The sequence below is a fragment of the Nanorana parkeri genome, unplaced genomic scaffold (genome assembly GCF_000935625.1).
Source record: "Nanorana parkeri isolate BGI_ZX_2015 unplaced genomic scaffold, ASM93562v1 scaffold305, whole genome shotgun sequence".
Classification (NCBI taxonomy): Eukaryota; Metazoa; Chordata; class Amphibia; order Anura; family Dicroglossidae; genus Nanorana; species Nanorana parkeri.
The window spans coordinates 933,797-943,564 of record NW_017306573.1 but is presented as its reverse complement, the minus strand read 5'-3'; the positions used below and the strand labels follow the sequence as shown (position 1 = coordinate 943,564).

At 52.5% G+C, this 9,768-nt stretch overlaps 2 protein-coding genes across 2 annotated transcripts in view; both read left to right on the top strand.

Annotated features, from left to right (window-relative positions):
- The window catches only part of LOC108788099 (zinc finger protein 62 homolog), a 949,422-nt gene that overhangs the window by 403,117 nt on the left and 536,537 nt on the right, over window positions 1-9,768 (top strand). The window lies entirely within an intron of this gene.
- Window positions 1-9,768, top strand: part of LOC108788076 — a 240,035-nt gene that overhangs the window by 208,293 nt on the left and 21,974 nt on the right. Inside the window, exons 31-32 of the mRNA XM_018557808.1 lie at window positions 1,246-1,587; window positions 1,666-2,579. Of these exons, the coding sequence (XP_018413310.1) occupies window positions 1,246-1,587; window positions 1,666-2,579 (1,256 nt within the window). The remainder of the gene's footprint in view (window positions 1-1,245; window positions 1,588-1,665; window positions 2,580-9,768) is intronic.

The following is a 9,768-nucleotide window of genomic DNA, read 5'->3' as shown; positions in this document are numbered from 1 at the left end:
GTGAGTGCTTGTGAATATTAATGAATGGGGTGATGAATATTAATCAGCCAGCGTAATTCTATTATTATGAGTATGATGTGGCATTAGTTCATTCTTATTATAATAGTGGGGAGCGATTTCAGGTGATGCGCGTCTCCATGGTAACCCAGTTAAGTACCCCTCTATAGCAATAACAGCCAATTTGTGGTCCCGGTGATGACAGTTGTCATACCCCATGTGTCTTGCACAAGAGGTGAGGAGGATTCTGGGAGGTCACATGACATCATTCTTATCTCTAGTCATAAAACACAGACCTGACCGGAGAGGTGAGGAGGATTCTGGGAGGTCACATGACATCACTCATCTATTACTAACACACAGACCTGACCTGAGAGGTGAGGAGGATTCTGGGAGGTCACATGACATCACTCCTATCTCTATTCATAAGACACAGATTGGGTAATTTTGGTGGTCGGAGGATTCTTGAACCTAGAAGCATTGGTAGATCTTTGATGAGGCCACCTAACCTTCCCGTCCCCTCTCGATGTCTTCCTTCCATTGGATCATCTGCTCCAAGTTCTTGAAACCTCTTTATTTAGTTGCGGCTCAGGACAGGAAGTGAAATCTCCCCAGCACACGGCATAAAACTAGAACATGCCGTAAATGAAGTAATTGTCTTCTGTGTCGTTCCTTTCCCGCAGATTTACCGAACGACGCTGCAGCTTCTGGTTTTATTAAAGAGGAACCCTGCTTGTGCGTTGCAGAGAATCTCCCGCTCTTGGCCGCGTCAAGCCCAGGTTGTAGGCACCGTGCAACGACTTGTTCTAAGAAGGAACTCTCGTGTGCAGGAAACGCTAATGCTTCCAAGCCCAGAGAGGATTCTCAAGGTGCTAATACAATGGAGAAACTGCGCTCACAGGAGGAGAAACCTTTCCCACACACAGATGCTCCTTCACCTGTTGGTAATGAACGTTATACTAAGGAACATGGCCGCCGTGGTAGAGGTCTTCCGTACCCTGATGTAGACCATACGCAGTACTTAGCTATTCTAATAAAGGAGGAACCCGCCTCCTTTGAGGAAGAGAATATAGGCGAACCAGACACATCACCCCCTTACCCAACAGACTACGAACCGACGTGTCTGAAAGAGGAACCCCAGAGCTCCTCTGATTATGAACACGAGGCGGTTTTAGTTGACAAATCCGGGACTTATCCCAGCCCTGAGCCCCCCAGAGACAAACCCTTTTCTTGTCCTGAGTGTGGGAGGAGCTTCATCAGCAACTCCCACCTGATCATCCACCAGAGAACCCATTCTGGCCTGAAGCTGTACTCCTGTCCAGAGTGCGGGAAAAGCTTCTGCAGCAACTCCAGCCTCCTCCGGCATCAGGAGTCGCACGCGGGAGAGCGACCTTACTCCTGCTCCGAATGCGGCAAAGCCTTTGCACGGAAATCCCACCTCTTCCAGCACCAGGAAGTGCACAGCGGCGGTGGTAAGCCCCACTCCTGCGCAGAGTGCGGAAAGTGCTTTGTCCACAGCGGCCACCTGGCCAAGCACCAGAAAGTTCACACTGATGTCAAGCCTTACCCTTGTCCGGACTGCGAGAAGTCGTTGGTTCGCAAGGCGCACCTGCTGGAGCATCGGAAAGTCCACACGGGGCTGAAGCCGTTTGCTTGCACGCAGTGCAGGAAATGTTTCGCCAGCAATGCCCACCTGATCCAGCACGTGCGTGTCCACACAGGAGAAAAACCGTTCTCCTGCCTTGAGTGCGGGAAGTGTTTCATTAGCAACGCCAACTTGGTGGTGCACCAGCGAGTCCACACCGGGCAGAGGCCGTATCACTGCACTGACTGCGGGAAGTCCTTTGCCAGCAGCTCCCAGTTGGTGGAGCATCAGCGGATTCACACAGGAGAGAAGCCGTACTCGTGCCCAGAGTGCGGGAAACGTTTCACCTTCCGGTCCAGTCTGGTGAAGCACGAGAGAAGCCACACCGGAGAGAAGCCTTGCGGTTGCTCCGTTTGCGGGAAGAGCTTCATGCAGAATTCCCATCTGGTGATCCACCGGAAGACTCACCTGGGGGAAAAGCCGCATTCGTGTGCAGAGTGCAGCAAGACATTCATCACCAAAGCCAGCCTGGTTATCCATCAGAGGAACCACACAGGCGAGCGGCCCTACCCTTGTGTCGTGTGCGGAAAATGCTTCACTTGCAGCTCTAGCCTCGGCATCCATCAGAGGACTCACGCAGCGGACAAGCCGTACGCCTGCCCTGAGTGTGGCAAGAGGTTCCCCGGGAACTCGGAGCTGGCCAAGCACCGGAAGATCCACACGGGCAGCCGGCCGTACACCTGCCCCGAGTGTGGCAAGACGTTTGTCCGCAACTCCGACCTGCGGGTCCACAGCAGGAGCCACACGGGCGAAAGGCCGTACTCTTGCTCCCAGTGTGGAAAACGCTTCGCCAACAGCTCCGTCTTCGCCATCCACCATCGCAGCCACTCGGGCGACCGCCCCCACGCCTGCTACAAGTGTGGCAAGTGCTTCATCAGGAACTTTGACCTGGTTGTCCACATGAGGCGCCACACCGGGGAAAAACCCTACGCGTGCTCCCAGTGCGCGTGCCGGTTCGTCAATAAAGGCGGATTGACTGCTCACGTCAAAATCCACAAATAGACGGTTCGGGTTTTCTTCGGTACGAGTTGAAGGGTCGGTCCACTCAAAGCTGAAGGACTCAACCACCTCCTGACTTGGGGCCTCCAAAGACGACCTCAGTTTTGTAAGCTCCTCCTATCTGCTACGAAGCCCTATGTGGAACCCAGCAGTAAGGGTGGGTGTGGCAGGGGGCGGAGCTGGAACTTAGGTGAAGACATTCTACTTTGAGAGTCCCTAGGAATACATGAAGGTGGGGGGAGGGGTGCTTTAATATCCACGTTGAGTGGACCCACCATTGGAAAGCCATCATTGAAGTTCATGTCGCATGTTTTTACACATTTTCATATAATTAAAAAAGTGGTGCGGCAGAGACGTTTCCTGGCCTTTTAGTTCCTAACGCGGTCATCTCCAGGACCGTCCTTGTGTCCCGAAGCCTTCGGAACTCAATGTGCCCGGGGTTTTGGAAGCCTGAAATGGCCCTCAGCTCTGCCTAGGCCCCCATTGGACCCTCAACAAATAAACACAGGTTCTTGGTCCCAGTAGCCACCAAGGCTCTATACATATGGTGCTCATGGGGGCAGTTCTAGAAAGCAGAATGTAGCATGGTGGTGGGGCGGGATCTCTTGTGGGAGGGGCTTAGCAGAAGCCTTTGGATTTCAATGGGCCCTGGGTTTTGGAAGCCTGAAATGGCCCTCAGCTCTGCCTAGGCCCCATTGGGTGTTCAACAAATAAACACAGGTTCTTGGTCCCAGTAGCCACCAAGGCTCTATACATATGGTGCTCATGGGAGTAGTTCTAGAAAGCAGAATGTGTGGTGGTGGGGATCTCTTGTGGGAGGGGCTTAGCAGAAGACTGCGGATTTCAATGAGCCTGAGTTGACCCTCGACAAGTAAACACAGGGTCTTGGTCCCCTGTAGCCAGCAAGGATCTGTACCTATGGGAGCAGTTCAAGAAAGCTAAATGAACTATGGTGGTGAGGGAAGGGCTCTTGTGGGGAGGGGTGTACATAGGCCTGTGGATTTCAACGAGCCTGGGATGACCCTCAGCTCTGCCTAGGCCCCATTAGACCAACAAATAAACATAGGTCCTTGACCCCAGTAGCCGCCGAGGCTTTGTACATGTGGGGCTTATAGGATTAGTTCAAGAAAGCAGAATGTTGTATGGTGGGTTTGGGGCTCTTGTGGGAGGGGCTTAGCAGAAGGCCGCGGATTTCCATAAACCCGGGGTTTTATAGGCCTGAGATGACCCTTAGCGCCTCCTAGGCCCCAATGGACCCTCAACAATTAAAGACAGGTTCCTGGCCCCAGTAGCCACCAAGGCTATGTACATATGGTGCTTATGCGGTCAGTTCAAGCAAGCAGATAGCGTATGGTGGTGGTGGGGCTTTTGTGGGAGGGGCTTAATAGAAGGCTTCGGATCTCCATAAGCCTGAGATGACCCTCAGCTCTGACCCTCAACAAATAAACACAGGTTCCTTGCCCCAGTAGCCACCAAGGATCTGTACATGTGGGGGGACAGTTCAAGAAAAAAGAATGTCATATGGTGAGGGGGCTCTTGTGGGAGGGGCTTAGCAGAACTCTGTGGATTTCAACGAGCCTGGGGTTTGGTAAGCCTGAAATGACCCTCGGGGTCTGCCTAGGTCCCACCGGGCAGTTCAAGAAAGCAGAATGACACGTGGTGGTGGGAGGAGCTTAGCAGAAGCTGGCAGAGTTCCATCAGCCCGGGGTTTTGTAAGCCTGAGATGACCCTCAGCTCTGCCTAGGCCCCATCAGAACCCCAACAATTAAACAGGTTCCTGGCCGCAGTAGCCACCAAGAACTCCCAGCTTTTCAGGTGACGGAACCCCCCTTGGAGAGGAGGAAGCTGGTTGGTCCAGATTGGTAACGCACACAGTTAATTTTCCGGTCCCTGGTGCTTCCAGTGACTGTTAGTGGTGGGGAACCCCCATTGTGTATACACGGAGCTTGGTGGGCTTCTTCTACGACTTGGGGACACCCAACTTGGGTTCCCTTGCTCTACATGTCACCATATGGAATCCATCAGGAAGAGTGGGAACCCCTTTATAACGTGCAGACCCGAGAACTCCCAGAATTCCATCCAAAACTGAGATTTTACTATTTGTAGGGACCGATATTCCTCAGCAGGTTCTTCTAAGACGGGAACTCTCATCGGTGAGATCTCTGAGTTTGTGGGTCCTTCACATACATAGGCAGGAGATCCCCCCCCCATTACACACATTAACACCCCCCCCACAATCACATTGCATGCGTCCTGTTTATTCTGAGATGATAAACAGCCAAAGTGTAAAATAATATTATAATTGTGTTCCATGTTTCTAGTGTAGCTGTGGACTTAAAGGACAAGTCCTCCCACTCAACCGAATACACAGGGGACCAATACAGGAAGTGTGTCGCCCTCCAAGAGATCTCAGTCCCCTCCCTCCTTGCTGTGCCTCGGTAGCATGAAGACACGGAAAGCAGTTTCCATACATCAGTTATGCAGACTCCGTGTCACTGCCCCGCCTCTTTCCTGCTCCTCGGGCTGCTAGTATATATCCGCACACTGGTGACACCCACCTCTCTCCTGGTAACTCCCAACCCTTCAGTTTACCAGTAGCCACTCCCACAACAAGCCTGATTTCAGATGGTGAACGGCGTAGATCATGTGATCTTAGCTGCATTGCTTTTGTCCTGGGCTTTTTGTCATCTGCACGGCCGGCAATTACAAGCCATTAGGGGTGTTCCGGCTGTCATTCCGTCTGGGAGCACAGGGGCCCCACATGCAGTTACAAGCCATTAGGGGTGTTCCGGCTGTCATTCCGTCTGGGAGCACAGGGGCCCCACATGCAGTTACAAACCGTTAGGGGTGTTCCGGCTCCCATTCCATCTGGGAGCACAGGGGCCCCACACGCAGTTACAAACCGTTAGGGGTGTTCCGGCTGCCATTCCGTCTGGGAGCACAGGGGCCCCACACGCAGTTACAAACCGTTAGGGGTGTTCCGGCTGCCGTTCTGTCTGGGAGCACAGGGGCCCCACATGCCATTAGGGGTGTTCCGGCTGCCATTCCGTCTGGGAGCACAGGGGCCCCACATGCAGTTACAAACCATTAGGGGTGTTCCGGCTGTCATTCCGTCTGGGAGCACAGGGGCCCCACATGCAGGTACATTTTGCCCAATTCCAGACGAATAGTAACCTCGCCCCCCTCCTGCGACCCCCCTCTAACCCCTCCTGAACATTCCCTTGTAAAGAAATACTCCGCCGGAGACCCTCACCCGCGCTGTTTCCAGGGGACCACTAATCCAGTGCTGCAGATGGCGCCCGGCCCGTCCTCAACAGTCCCCTTGCGCCGACGTCATCGCTGTGGACTTCTCTTCTGGATCCTGAGAGGACCCGGCCAAGCAGGTGTGACGTGGACACCAGAAGAAGGACTCCTCCTCCTCTGACCAGAAGAAGAGAGAAGACTCGGGACAGGAGAGTCATGTGACTGCAGATTTAGGGGAGGTCAAAGGGCATTTAGGTCAAGCTAGCAATCAGTTAGAGGGGGATGGGAAGGAGGGCGTATAATATTTGCCTGGAGATGGTCTTATCGAGTGGGCTTTGGGTAACATCCAGTGTAGTCCTAATCGGGGGGAGGTTAGATATGTTGGCAACAGAGCTTACAATCGTTTACCTCAATCAAACTAATGCGACCCTTCTGTAATCAAATGAATGGATGTTTTCTACCCACCAGCTCTGACAGTCTCATATTTCAGGCACAGGAAGCAGTGGAAGGAAGGTACAGATGATAACAGCAGGGTACTTGCAGACCCAGAAAATGGTCAGGCTCACCATCGAAATGTCCCAGTTGTAGAGTATCATGCCTGTGGGGGTCCCGAAGGGTCCATTAATGCCTGTCCACATGGTCTAGAAGCCAGCAGAATGTGTGCTTCCACCACTGTGTGACGCCAAACAGCAACTCAGCTCAGGTTACCCCATAAGTCACAGAGTCATTTCTAGGAAACGCATGGTGGCTCCTCCAAACCGTTCCCCTGTGTAGCTCGCTTCACGTGAGCCTTTAAGGCCACTTTGCTGGAGAAACACTTCCCGCACATGGCACACGGGTACAGCTTCTCCCCCGAGTGGACTCTCTGGTGGTGCACCAGGTCCAAGTTGCTGACGAAGCGTCTGTTGCACTCGGGAGCAGGAGAAGGGCTTCTCCCTTATTCCGGAGTGGACTGCCTGGTGCCGGATGAGGTTGGACTTACTGATGAACCTCCGGCCGCAGTCGGAGCAGGAATACGGCCGCTCCCCCGTGTGAGTCCTGGTGTGGCGGGCCAGGTCGGAGTTGATGGAGAAGCTCTTCTCGCACTCGAAGCAGGTGTAGGGTTTCTCCCCCGTGTGGACCCGCTTGTGCTTGGCCAAGTTGGACTTGGTGCCGAAGGACCCGCCGCACTCGGAGCAGGAGAAGGGCCTCTTGCCCGTGTGGCTCCGCCGGTGCTTGAGCAAGCCGGACTTGTTGAAGAAGTTCTTGCCGCACTCCTGGCAAGAGTTCACTTTGACCGCGGTGTGGAGCCGGAGGTGTTTATTGAGGCTTTTGGCGCTGCTGTAACGCTTGCCACACTCCAGGCAAGAATAGGGCTTCTCCGCCGTACGACTCGGCTCCCCGATGACGGACACCAAACTATCCGCGCGTGGCAGGTGACCGCCCGCCATCTCTGTCTGCATATCTTCACGATCACGGCCTTCCCATGCCGTGGTAGTTACGTAATCAGAAGCGGTGGAGAGGTCACATGGTGGGAGGTGTCCATCGGCTGACACGTATGGTGCCGGTTTTAAACTACCAGTGCCTGGAAAATCATCTTCCTCCTCTTTAATTGTAACCAGTACGTATTGTGTATGGTCTACCGAGGTGGAGACATCAGCATGAGGTCCTTTACATGGGGCACGCGTCTCTTTAAAAGGCGTGTGATGAGAGGCCCCCATTGGTTTGGACACGTCGGTGCGTGGTTGATGTCCTTCACATGACGTTGATGCCTCACTGTCCTTCTCTGGACGGAGGACCGTGTCTTCTTCCTCTGATGAGGTGAGCCTGGTGGTCAGGGAGTGGACCGTGATACCATGATCGTCCTATGTACGATGCGCTGAGGGAACGTTGGCAGAATTGTATCCACCAGTTAGTAAATCTGTGGGAAAGACAGACAGCACTGAGGGGATGGAAGTATCCATGTATCCATGAGGAAGAAAACGATTGAGTGATGGAGTATGATTCCAAGAAACGCTTGGCCTGGCCTAATAACTTGTCACCATAGCAGAGGAGAAGAGGCCATGAGAGGGACACTTTAATTGGAGGGCTAATGTCCCCACTGAAAACAGACAAGGTGTATATGGAGGCATGAAAGGCCAAGAAGACCTCTAAAAACTTATCTTACCGAGAAGAGTAATCGAATGAAGGCTCTTCATGGAGACATCCCTCCTCAGATCCCTCGGTCTTTCTAGAGAGCCCCGATCCTGCAAGAGAACGAGTGACATCCCGACACCTTATAGGAACCTGACACACACAATGATACAGTCACCACCCAGACACATCCCTTGTCTGTTCCTGGATCATGTCCCAGAATTCCCGGCACCGCTCACCTCTCCTGTCAGCAGCTCCATGATCTTCTGGGTGACGTCTAGAACCTTCTCGTCGTTGTTTCTCTCTGGTGTCAGGAAGGGAGGAGGAGGGTTCATGCTGGGGCTTTGGTTACTGCGCAATTCATCTATGAAGGTCTTCTTTACCACCACATAGTCCTGCGGAATAAGAGGCGCAGTCCTATATCCATTAACAGGAAAACATTTCCAGAATCCTCCTCACCTCTCCGGTCAGGTCTGTGTTTTATTAATAAAGAGATATCATGTGACCTCCCAGAATCCTCCTCACCTCTCCGGTCAGGTCTGTGTTTTATTAATAAAGAGATATCATGTAACCTCCCAGAATCCTCCTCACCTGTCTGGTCAGGCCTGTGTTTTATTAATAAAGAGTGATGTCATGTGACCTCCCAGAATCCTCCTCACCTCTCCGGTCAGGTCTGTGTTTTATGAATAGAGATAGGGGTGATGTCATGTGACCTCCCAGAATCCTCCTCACCTCTCCAGTCAATAGGTAGAGAATGTCCAGAGCGAGGTGTGGTATCCTCTCCGTCCTCTTGCTTCTGCCCTCGTCCATCCTCAAGGACGCGCTCACGTGCTCAGCCGGGGCCTTGCTCTGCCATCACCGTATTTGCCACCGTGGCCTCGGCCCGATCCTGGAACAAAGAATACGTCCGGTGAGTAGACGGCGGACAGACAGTGCCTACATTTTTTTATGTTGGACACAACCCATGACGCCTACAACCCGACCTATTCTGAATGCCAGCAACCCAAGGCCACAACGCGCCCAGTGGACCCGATACCTCTAGGTTTCCACACGGCGTCATGATCATGTGTATTATTGAAAGGGGGCATTGGTAAAAATGGGGCTGGTGCCGTCCATGCGTCATCCATCTGAAGGCAACCCGGAATGGCGGCACTCAACAACCCTTGGCCAGGTTTGCTACACAGTGCTGTGATTCGCCCCCCTTTATTATTGCTGATCTTTAGATTGCATCCTAATGCCTGACAACAGTCAATGCCAAAAACTCACAGCACATGTACATACAAAATATATATATATATATGATATACATTGTGCATCACACGCCTGTCTGTCCAGGTATTACCCTCTATAGCAATAAAGTACCAGAAGTCATTACCTGGCTGCCAGTTGCAGCAATGGCTCCTCCCCTACTTCCTGTTCTTTCCCAGCACAACTTCCTGTGCGTGCCTGATTACCTTACTTCCAGCCTGAAGTGATTTACCTATTGTGTGACAGTAGAGTTGCCCAATGTCAGAGCTATTTAAAGAAGCGAGGTCATTATTATAGGACTATGTTATATTCTTAGGACACCCTTTTGTTCATGAACGATGCATTCTGGGAGTTGGAGTGCTGGGACTTGCAGTGCCTTCTAATCTCTGCCACTGTGACTGATCTAGTGAAGGGACGGTGTTCTATCGAAAGTTCAAACTCGTCGAGATCTCAAACGACCTGACTTCCGGTTTAGTTAGAAGTACGGTAAGAGGTTTGGCCGAGAAGGCTCTACTTCGATAGAA